Consider the following 12188-nt stretch of genomic DNA (forward strand, 5'->3'; position numbering starts at 1 on the left):
TATTTTGCAAAACAGCTCAGAAAATATACGGGACTAGTAGTCTCGTATGTTTTAATCACAGATTAGTAAAATTTTCTACTCAGAAAACATACGGGACTACTAGTCCCGTATGTCGTATGTTTTAATCACAGATTAGTAAAATTTTCTACTCAGAAAACATACGGGACTACTAGTCCCGTATGTTTTCTGAGTCACTAATCCGTGATTAGTTGGCTCTAAACATACGGGACTAGTAGTCTCGTATGTTTTCTGAGCATTGTTTTTCAAAATCGACCTTTTTTTTTAAAAGATGTCTGTTTTGCTAATTATTTTTCAAAGTGGTCTATTTCGATATATATTTCATAAAAATTGTCTATTTTACAAATTTTCCCATCCATGAAAATAAACGCCCTTGGGAAAATTTCACAAACCACCCTGAACTTAACTGTGTTCCCATGCAACCCTAACATTTTTTTCCCCACTGGGCCCCTGAACTTCGGGTCTCTCGCAAAAGAATATAAACTTTTAGTTTTTTTTAATAGATCGTTCCTATAAATCGCTAATTTTCACCCGTATCTAATTCTTCAATTTAATTGTATATATGTGTTTGCTTAGGATTAGGAGTAGGTGAAGAGGAGATGAAGAGTATATTTACGAATTAGATAATGTATGACGCTTTTTTTAAAATAAAATATTAAAATGGTATAGGTAAAATATTGTTTGCTTCGAGGGTATTTTGGTTAGTTTTAATCACGCGTTTTTGCATCCCATGTTTGAGATGGCTTTATTTATTTAGGGCTTTAGAGGCGAATTTTAAGGGGGGTCAATGGAATGCCTCAAAGCTTTGGGTACCTAAACGGTTAGTAATCAGTTCAGTGCTGCGTATTGGGGTGGAGAAGCTTGGTCTTATTAGGGCTTGGTACAAAGGTAAAATGGATTAAATTATATCCCGGTAAGATTAAATTGTATCATGGTAAACTTTTCTAAAACTTTAGCTATATTTGTTATCATGTTAAATTTTGTCATTGTTAAAGTTTAATTATATATGATGATAAACTCTTAACCAATGAAAGGTTACGCTAAAAATGAGAGAGAGTTTAGGGTTAGTTCATTTAACAATATGCAATTATAAATAACTCTTGAAAAACTTCAAAACTTATCAAAAAGCCCCTAAATAAAAAAATATTATTATAAAAAAGGAAATTACATACAACCCCCCAATTTCGAAACTATAAAAAATCCTCAAACTTTTCAAAAATTGTAAAAACACAGTAAAAATTTAAAACATAGAGATAACGTTGACAATTTCAAACCTTATAAGAAGCATCCATAAATTATTTTATTTATAAAAAACACCTTAAAATTTTTAAAATTATAAAAATTACCTCAACAATCAAATTTAAAAAAACTGAGCATTTCAAATCAAAAACATATCAATGAAAATCAGGGAAATACAAAAAAACCCCGAAAGTTTTGAAATTTGTAAAAAATACCCAAAACTTTAAAACTTTTTAAAAACACCATAAAAATTCTAAATTTGAAAAAAAAGTTAAATTTCAAACATAAAACAGTAAACTGAGCAATCTTAGAATTGCAAATTTTAATTTTGTTAAAAAGCACCCTAAAACTTTTAGATTTTGGCAAAAAACACGCTCATAATTTTAGAACTTACAGATAAAGCTTGAAAATTTCAAACCAAAAACAGAACATTAAAAATATATGAATTACAAACAGCCCCATGAAAATTTTAGACTTTATAGAAAACACCCTAAACTTTCAAAGTAGTAATAAACACCCTCAAAATTTTAAAATTTATAACAAACTGTGTGAATATTTCAAATTTACAAATAGTACACTAAAAATCTTAAAATTATAACTGTCCCCTAAAAGTTTTTAGGATTTGCTTAAAACACCCTAAAAATTTTAAAACTTACAAAAAGTGCCCTCAAAAATTTAGAATTTGCAAAAAGAGCCTGAAAACATCAAACCAAAAACAGCACACTGAAAATTCTAAGAAGTACAAATAGTCCCCTAAAAATTTTAATTTATAGAAAACACCCTGAAACTTTTTAAAGTTGCAAAAACCCAAAAAAAGCAAAATTTTCTACAAACTCCCTGAAAATCTTTAAACTTGCAAATAGTAAATTAAAAATCTAGGATTATAAGTAGCCCCTTGAAAATTTTGGAATTTACAAAAAACACGTAAAACTTTTAAAATTTTTGAAAAACACCTTAAAAACTGTAACATTTATAAGAAACACCTTAAAAAGATAAAAATTACAGGGGCCTTTTTTATAAATTTTATTTTTGAGGCTGCTTTTAGCAAGTTTGCACTTGTAGTTTTTAGTTTTTCAGTAAACCAGTTGTAGGTTTAAAGTCCTAACAATATTTTTTGTAAATTTCATATTTAGAAGGTGTTTTTTGTAACTTTTAAAAGTTTTAAGGTGTTTTTACAAATTCTAAAAGTTTCAAGGGGCTATTTGTAATCCTTGATTTTCAGTTTACCATATGTAGTTTTGAAATTTGCTAGTTTTCTGTAAGTTTTGAATTTTTATGGTGTTTTTTGTAATTTTTAAAAGTTTTAAGATTTTTTTGCAAATTTTAAGATATTCAGGGAGCTGTTTGTAGTTCTTAGATTTTTTTTGCACTCTGTTCAGTTTGAAATTTGTAGGCTTTTATCATAAATTTTTAATTTTTAGATTAGATATTTGTTTGCAATTTTTGAAAATTTTAGGGTGTTTTCTACAAATCTCAACATTTTTAGGGGGATGTGTGTAAGGTTTGAAATTTTAGTGTTATTTGTATGTTATGAATTTTGAGGGTGTTTTTATAAAATTTTCAATATCTTGGGTTGAGAACGGAAGCCATATGTCTGAAATTAAATTTTATCCTCGCTAAAATGTTATAACAAACATAAAGACATTTCCCCCGCTAATTTCTCTAATAAATTAATAATTACTATTATGTTAAAGTTTAACCCCGCGCCCTAACTGAATTCGGGTCGGATCTACTCTGTCGACCTCCTCCCAAACCCACCCGAATCCCTACAAAACACGATCACAGAGGAGCAAGCCTTCACCTTCCTCATTCTCCTCTTCAATGGCTTCTTCAGCGGTTCCGATGGACGACAGCAACTTCGAAGACGACCAGCTCGCCAGCATGACCACCGACGATATCTCCAGAGCATCTCGTCTCCTCGACAACGAGCTCCGCATCCTCAAGGTACCCAAAACCCTAACCCTAACCCTAATCGACCCCTACAACACTAAACCCTAGGGTTTCATTACAGCTGATCGCTTTTCTTTCCGCAGGACGAGTTGCAGAGGAACAACCTTGAGGTGGAATCGTTGAAGGAGAAGATCAAGGAGAATCAGGAGAAGATTAAGCTCAACAAGCAGCTGCCTTACCTCGTCGGCAATATCGTGGAGGTTCGTTTTGATTGTAGTTGTTGATCAAATAAGTAGCTTGCCTTATATTTTGTTGAGTTACCGTGCATCATCAAACATAAATCATACCTTACCTTGTTGGAAGAACAAGGGAAGAAATATTTAAGTTGAATAAGGAGTTGCCTTACCTCCTTGAGGTCTGAGTTTTGCATTTTTGTTGTTAATTGTTGAGTTGTTTGTTTGTGCGTTTTTCTTCGGCCTCAGGTTTCCATATTTGATTATAAATCTTGCTCTTATTGCTATGAAAATGGGAAATGTAGGTTTTTTTTCTTTTTCAAATTAGTTGCAATTTATTTGATGTACTGGTAGAACAATGCATCTAGAATTGCAATTATGTAGAAGTTTAATCAGATGAACCCATGGAATGCACTTTCTTCTAATGAGTTAGGATGCTTTTTTTTTGGTGACGACGGAACCTTGGTCAGAGCACTCAGTTACTCCACCAGCGGCCATAGATGGAGTCCTTCCAACTTCGATTCATGAAGGGGTTTTCACCTTAATTCCAGGGGGCCATCCCCTTGTGACAGGGCGAAGGAAGAGGACTGGAAGACAACTCGACCTGGTTATCTGCACGGTCTGAGTGAACTGACCAAATAAAATCCCGGTTCCTGCCCACCAGCAGAGCACCGACAGGAACCGGTGAATGCGTGTGAGAGGATTCGAACTCAGGTGCTTAGTGGTCTCACGCCCCAAAGCCTTTGGCACCTGTCTAGCCGAGCCCACCCTCCGGTGGTATGAGTTAGCATACTTAATCAAACATGAAGTGCTCGTATCCATGCACAGAAATATTAATGCAAACATAATAACTTGAACAATAAAAATTTCTACATTAGCTTCTTGGCCTCTAGGGCTTAAATAGTTTAAAAAGAAGGTTAAGGATAATTAGGAGAAGGTTAAGCTAAAGACGTAGGTGTCTTGTCTCATTGGGAATATTGTTTAGGTCTAGTTTTATGACTTTGTTTTTTTTTGTTAATTGTGGATTAACTTGTTTGATTTGGTATATTTTCTATAGTCTTTTTTGTTGTTCCCCTTTTATTTGATATAAAAAAAATCTTGTTCTTAATCTAGAAGTTAAACTACAGAATCATTCAGAAATTACAGCAACGTAGTAAATTAGGTGTCACAGAAATGAATACACATTCTTTAAGGCTTGGTTTGGTAGGGGGTTTGAGGAGGGGTGGTGAGGTGAGATGCAATAAAGTGAAGGGATGGACATCCCTTTTGGCCTTTAGGTTTGGTTAAAGGGGAGGGGAAGGGAGGTGGATCTTGTTATAGTTCATTTTCTGTCTCCTCTTGAGTCCTTCCAGTTTGGGGGGATTTTTCTCTCTCTAACTTTTTAGTTCATTTTCTGTTATCCCTTCTCTCACCTCCCCCTCCAAAGACTTCCTACCAAACAAGATATTTTGTTTTGTCCCTCCCCTCAGCCTATCTCCCCTCTTACTAAACCAAGCTTAATGAGCTAGGATGCTTGATCGGGCACTAGTTTCACTTATACGTGCACAAAATACTAATGCCCATATACTAACTGGCACTCAATAACAATAATATATTCTGCTATTAGTGACTAGGCCTTTAAGCCTGATTCAAGAGATCTGGTTTCTGCACTTGCAAGGCATATGAATGGTACAGATCCAGATAATCTTCACTGTAAAAGAAAAGATCTTTTATTGTATGTTGTAGGACAATAAGCTTCAGGTCTACTCTCATTAAAACGACTGTGAGCCAAGGATTCATCACAGCTGGGTTATAAAAAGATTTTGGAGGAAGATAAAGATGAGGACACTAATATTAGTCTTAGTCTCTTAGATCATACTGGAAGTTTTTGCTGATTCTGATCAGGGATTGCTTTTCGAAGTTTGATTACTTTTATTTCATGAGTTCATCTTCATGTGTAAATATGCATAAGAAAGTGTGAGGTCTGGGAACATAATCAAGAGGTTTGATGTTGTATCAAACTATGAAAAGATGGTTTTCATGTTCAAAACATATTTTTGTTGGGTGGGGTGGGGGTTTATGTAATTTATTTCATATAAGCTCGTAGAAACACACACAGTTATAAAGAGACTGTACTTTAAAAAACTTCTCAGAATAATTCCTTGTAATATTGGTGTTTTCTAGCAGCTTATATGAATACTTTAACTGCATATATTAGCATTTCATAGGTGCATGCCTGTACCAGATCATTACAACGTTGTTTTCATGTTCAAAACCAGCTTTTGTGTGTGTGTTTTTTTTGGGGGGTGGGGGTGTAGTTGATGAAATTTGTTTCATATAAGCTTGTAGAAACAAACAAATATATAAAGAGTGTATACTTCAAAAAGCTTCTCAGAATAATTCCTTCTAATATTCTAGCAGGTTATATGAATAATTTAATTGCACATGTTAAGCATTTCATAGGTGCATGCTTGTAGGCAAAGGGTCAACAACAACAACAACAACAAAAAAAGCCTCCATCCCAAATGTATGGGGTTGGCTACATGAATCATATTCTTCCATTCTGCTATATTATGGGTCATCTCCTCTGTTAAGCTACTCATAATCATATCTTTATTGATTGCTTCCAACCAAGTTCTTTTAGGTCTTATCTCTAGATCTCTTTGCTCAGGCAGGGTCAACCATTTAAGGATGAAATTTCTACACGTGAAATTTATATCCATTAATGTATTATTGAAATTATGTATGTTCTAGCTTATTTCATTTGTAAATTTATTGTCTTAAGTATTTGGTTTGTTTGCAGATTTTAGAAATGAATCCAGAAGATGATGCTGAGGAAGATGGCGCAAATGTTGATCTTGATTCACAAAGAAAGGGAAAATGTGTTGTATTGAAAACTTCAACTCGCCAGGTAATCTAGGATGACATTTAGTTTTTTTGTTCTTAACTGATGTTTATTAGAAAATAAGTGCTAACTCAAAATTTCTTTTATTATTAAGTCGGTAAGTCCATTATAAGTTAATTTTTAGAATATATCGGGAGCGTACAAGTTTTACATTAGTCTTTGTCTTGCAGTTGAAGACATTGCAAAGAAATATTGGTGGAAGTTAATTTTTGTAACTATAAATTTGCTTTTCATTGGACTTAAAAGGGGAAACCCCTTGATAAATAGTATCATCTATGTTTCTGTTCTATGCAATTGTAGAGACATTTCAAATAAATTTTATGGATTATTCATTATTACTGTGTAAATAATTTCTTTCTTCAACATAGAAAAAGGGAACATAATCTTTAGTATTACTATTAACTAAAGTTTTTTTTGCATTACATACTATTAACGAAAGTTGTTTCTTTATAAATCTTAAAACCATACTCTTATGGCTGTTATGCTATTAATTATTTTTTTAATTATTCGAGATAATGATGTTTAGTCTTGTGTTGTTTTAAACTTTTAAGTGGCAACGGGTCTTCTAATGACAACACTAGATGAACTAAAAGGTTCTGATTCACTTCGTTTGTTGTAATATTTTTTAGGTCAATGTTGAACATATGCTCAATCTCTTAGGCAGTGCTTTGAAAATTGCTGTAGATAATTTGTATAATTGGATTGTGGTAGCAAGACTTCATATAGTTCTCCTCTGATTGCAGACAATTTTCCTTCCTGTTGTTGGGTTGGTTGATCCCGACAAATTGAAACCTGGAGATTTAGTGGGAGTAAACAAAGATAGTTACTTGATACTAGACACTCTTCCATCAGAGTATGATTCGCGAGTGAAGGCCATGGAGGTGGATGAGAAGCCAACAGAAGATTACAATGATATTGGTGGCCTTGAAAAGCAGGTAACATCTTATCTCATTCCATTTATTAATGAACAACTTAGTTATGGTTTCTGATGAATAATTTTTAAGGAGGCTTTAAGCAATTGATATGTGAGTCCAGTTATTAGTTTTGCTAGTTCTTGTGTTGCCATAGAGTATAATATATCCATAGATGGAAAAATGGGTTTTCAAGCAGGCTGGGTTATTAATTATGAGTTCAAGCAGGTGTTGAAGAAAATAACCTACTCTTTTGACTGTCGGGTTAGGTTCAGGTGGGTTGGGTAAAGACTCCCTTATTTTGTAACAGCCTTATTGTCATTGTGCATGGCCATGGGATCATATCGCACGGATCCCTTTGTATGCCAGTGGCTCACATGTCCACCAAAAGCAATAAATTAGTTTAGATAAGTTAATGATGCATATTGGTCGATATTGTATCGTATGGGATCTTAAGTGTTGTATTTCAGGAACCAAGCATAACAGCTGATATGACTATGAAAGGTGTATATAGGGTAATACTGCTTAATAATTACAAATAGTGTAGGTATCTATTGTGTTAAGTATTAAAAGTTGATTTAATAGTGTTACTGAAAAAAAAAGGTCAATGACTATAGAACTTGTGATCAGATTAAGTTGTTTTATAGACCATATTGGTTGGAAACTAAGGAAACTGTTGAAATTCACGATGCTGATACCCATAAATATGAAACATAACTGCGGCCAATAATGAGAGTTCAAATCTTGGTGACTATTGCTAATGTCAAAATCTAGTTTGCTGTAATATTGTAAAACCATGTGAAACGATGCTGCTGAAATGAGGGCATATAACTACTCTAGTAATCTTCTTTGTATCTGAAGTGGATAAGTATCTACTAAATTAAAATCTAATCAAATACATGCTACAAAGTACCCTGTGTATTATATTATAGACAGAATTATATTTGTACTCTTACCACATAATATTTTATAGACATTGTTAATTGTTTTCTTTTGCATATTGCAATGGGAAGTTAAAGCAAATCCAAGGCTCCAATGCATACTCAACAAGGTGTGGTCTTGTGGGTAGTTTATCTGTATATGTAACGGATGTCTACAAATAACATATAATTTATATTTTTCTCTAATTTATGTGTCTTTATTGTCTGATGCTTTCTGATGAATGTCTACGTTTGGATGACTATAACCTACAGCAGGGTCATGTCTACAATTAAGTTTTTGTCCTTTATGTATCTTTTGTAAGTGCTCATAACTTGGAATTTTTTTAGATCCAAGAACTTGTTGAGGCCATAGTTCTGCCCATGACGCATAAAGACAGATTCCAGAAATTAGGGATTCGGCCACCTAAGGGAGTGCTTTTGTATGGCCCTCCAGGAACTGGTAAAACATTGATGGCTCGTGCATGTGCAGCACAGACAAATGCAACTTTTCTGAAGTTAGCAGGCCCACAACTTGTCCAGGTAAATTATTCAAATTCGGAACTCCTAGAATTTCATCTCTTTATGTATCTGTGCAGTGCCGGCGTCTTTGTCCCTTGCCTGAGATATTGTTACAGTTACAAATTTTAGAAAGACTTTACACTTTAGTTGATGATTTAATCAATATACAATCATGTTGTGTGATTTTTTTTTGGTGAATCTATTTGATTTATGGGTCATTAGGAATATATTATTTCATCTCCAGACAGTCACTGGACATCTCAATAAGAATAAAATTTTCTGGCAGTCAATTTCTTTTGTGGGAATTAGTTCTCTCTCTTGTTCTGGTTTAGTTTGTAACATCTTCACCTCTCTACTTTAACTGGTTTGAACTTCGTGCGCATTCCTTTTGTTGGAACTCGTTCCCTCTCTAGTTGCCCACGTTTAGTTTTAGCGTCTTTACCTCTATAATGCAAATATTGGACATAATGGGGTGTGGTTTGAGAATTCGATATCCAGTACTTATATATTATATTCCAGGGTTAAGCATGGATAATCCAGCAATTTTACTTATTTTGGACTTCTTTTATATGTTTATTGGTGATGGAGCGAAACTTGTTTGACGCCTTTCAACTTGCAAAGGAAAATTTTGCCTGAGATTTTGAAACAGTTACAAATTTTAGAAAGACTTCATATTTTAGTTGATGATTTAATCAATATAGAATCATGTCGTGTGATTTTCTTGGTGAATCTGTTCGATTTATGGGACATTAGGAAAATATTATTGTATCTCCAGGCAGTCACTGGACATCTCAATAAGAATAAAATTTTCAGGAAGTCATATTCTTTTGTGGGATTTAGTTCTTTCTCTTGTTTTTCTGGTTTAGTATGTAACATCTTCACCTTTATACTTTAACTGGTTTGAACTTCGTGGATATTCCTTTTGTTGGAACTAGTTCCCTCTCTAGTTTACCTCTTTAATCCAAATATCGAACATACTGGGGTGTGTTTTGAGAATTCGATATTCAGTACTTATATTCCATGGTTAGGCATGAATAATCCATCAATTTTAATTATTTTGTATTTCTTTTAGATGTTTATTGGTGATGGAGCAAAACTTGTTCGTGATGCCTTTCAACTTGCAAAGGAAAAATCTCCTTGTATCATATTCATAGATGAGATTGATGCAATTGGAACAAAGCGGTTTGATAGGTGTGCCATCTTCCTCCTTTTACACATGCAATATACATCTCTTCATGGCGCGTATGAACTCATAAATATTACACCTTACCTAGGCGTTATATTTGCATGCAAATAGTAATATTGGTTGCATCCTGTCCTGATTTTATTTCAGAGTAAGGAATATATGAAGAATACAAGATAAACCACTTAGGTCTTTGCTTCAACTTTTTTCTTGTACAATATCTACAAGCTACTATGTGTCAGCTGCCTTCATTTTTGTTGGCACAGGACCCTACAAAAAGCTGCAGATTTAACATCTAAATGAATTCATGTTGACTTTTTCCCTGCTATTTTGAACAACTTCATTTAAATACCTATGTTTTTATCCATACTATAGGTCTTATTCTATAGTAAAATCTGCACAAATCCGTCTTTTGTAAACCTTTTGCAGCATCCAACTTTGGATCTCTTTTTTATGATTATATTGAGAACCTTCTTCTCTGGTCAATCAATTTTCCTTGGGGGCAACCATATTCCTTAAATTTTACAGCTTCAGATTGACGTTTCTATTTCCAAGAACACGCTTGCCCTACCATACCTTAGGTTTGCACTCAGCCTGGGCAACCATAGATCATTCTTTTGTATTCAGTTCTATAAATCCTCAATAAACTCAGCCTCTATGGCCTATTTGATTTTATGTACATACTTTCTGAAGATTAGGATTATAAATGGAATTAATGAATTTTGTTTTTTTGGGTATTGATTTCCATTTATGATTTTATATTGCAGTACATCTTTTAATCACCACAAAAAGTTTATTGGCCATAAATAGATACGATGTGACCTGTCCATACACTAAAATGTAACTCCTTTATTATATTATTTATGTCAACAATGTTGATTTATTCAAAGATTAGCAAATTTTACTTTCTAAATCCTCTTTGAGTATATTTTCTTTAGATTAACAATGTTAGCTGGTTAATGATTATCAAACATTGTTCTCTATTCATGGTTTACATACTTGAATCAGAAGTCAGCTTGCATGCCAAGATTATTGTTTCTTACTTACCTTTTTGGTTTCAATCATCTTCATTTCTTCCGTTTTCACTGCAGTGAAGTGAGCGGAGACAGGGAAGTGCAACGGACAATGTTGGAACTGCTTAATCAGCTTGATGGATTTAGTAGCGACGAGCGGATAAAGGTCTGTGTATATTGTTCTAAATATTTGTCATCATGTTCATTCCGGTTTTTATATATAGACTACTTACAATTCATGTTCTGGTTTATTAGCACATAAACATCTTGGCGCCATGCCGATTTTACCTTTCAGTTAGTTTTTAACTCACGGTAATCTCGTGGAAATTTTCTTGCAAAGGTTTTACTCTGATCGTCGCGTGATTCCCATGGGGGTCTTAAAACACATAATTGCTGGACTAGGGTGTGCTGAGTTTATAAAATAGAGAAAAGGTCATAAGTACGTATACCCCATAGTAAGGGGGTGTATCTGCAACTAACCTTTAGTTGTTTTCAATAATTTTCTTCTTCAGCTTGCCTTTACACTGATGCTTTCTTGAAGTTCCACACATAATAAATTTGTAGCTCACTGTACATTAACAGGCCTTTGATAGTAATTTCATCAGGATTCAATTGATAATTTTTTGGTCTTTCACAGGTTATAGCAGCAACAAACCGTGCTGACATTCTTGATCCTGCTCTCATGAGATCTGGTCGGCTAGATCGCAAAATTGAGTTCCCTCATCCTACTGAGGAAGCAAGAGCTCGGATCCTTCAGGTGGTTTCGTAATTCTTTTGATGTTGTTTCTTTTGTGCTTCGTGTCTATCGGTCTGTTTGGTTCGTGGACTGCATCTCCAAGGATTTTGATGCGTGTAAGGAATTCTGAAAAACCCATTTCAACATCTTGTTTGTTTTCCCTGGATGATAAAGAGGATGTGCATGAGAGATAAAATCTAACCAAACTTTGTTTGGTTGTACATGAATTTTGTTTAGGATATGTGACTAAAATCACGAATCCAGCTGAAATCAACATGATTTTTTGGAATCTCTTTTGATGCATCTATTGTACGTGGCAACTCCAAATCCTTAACATGAAAAATGCCAACCAAACATTGTGTTTGACAAAGATCCATGATCTTAAACTTGTAGGTTCCATTTTGATTGCAAAATTCTCACCAAGTGCATGGCAACAAACAGCCCCATTTGTCGCACTGTCTTTAGTTCAGTGTTTTCTCTCTCCATCTTTCACGTGAACTAGTAAATACATTTACTGATTTTCTTTTTCTTCCATTGATAAGATCCATTCAAGGAAAATGAACAACGTTCACCCTGATGTCAACTTTGAAGAGCTGGCTCGTTCTACTGATGATTTCAATGGCGCGCAGCTGAAAGCAGTCT

At 34.0% G+C, this 12188-nt stretch overlaps 1 protein-coding gene across 1 annotated transcript in view; it reads left to right on the plus strand.

Moving 5' to 3' along the window:
• Positions 3033-12188, plus strand: part of LOC109835705 (26S protease regulatory subunit 6A homolog) — a 10435-nt gene continuing 1279 nt past the window's right edge. Inside the window, exons 1-9 of the mRNA XM_020403704.1 lie at positions 3033-3201; positions 3291-3407; positions 6163-6270; positions 7008-7199; positions 8444-8635; positions 9687-9805; positions 10889-10976; positions 11448-11567; positions 12089-12188. The exon at positions 12089-12188 is cut by the window's right edge and continues 32 nt beyond it. Of these exons, the coding sequence (XP_020259293.1) occupies positions 3079-3201; positions 3291-3407; positions 6163-6270; positions 7008-7199; positions 8444-8635; positions 9687-9805; positions 10889-10976; positions 11448-11567; positions 12089-12188 (1159 nt within the window). The 5' untranslated portion in view covers positions 3033-3078. The remainder of the gene's footprint in view (positions 3202-3290; positions 3408-6162; positions 6271-7007; positions 7200-8443; positions 8636-9686; positions 9806-10888; positions 10977-11447; positions 11568-12088) is intronic.

The sequence above is a fragment of the Asparagus officinalis genome, chromosome 3 (genome assembly GCF_001876935.1).
Source record: "Asparagus officinalis chromosome 3, Aspof.V1, whole genome shotgun sequence".
Lineage (NCBI taxonomy): Eukaryota > Viridiplantae > Streptophyta > Magnoliopsida > Asparagales > Asparagaceae > Asparagus > Asparagus officinalis.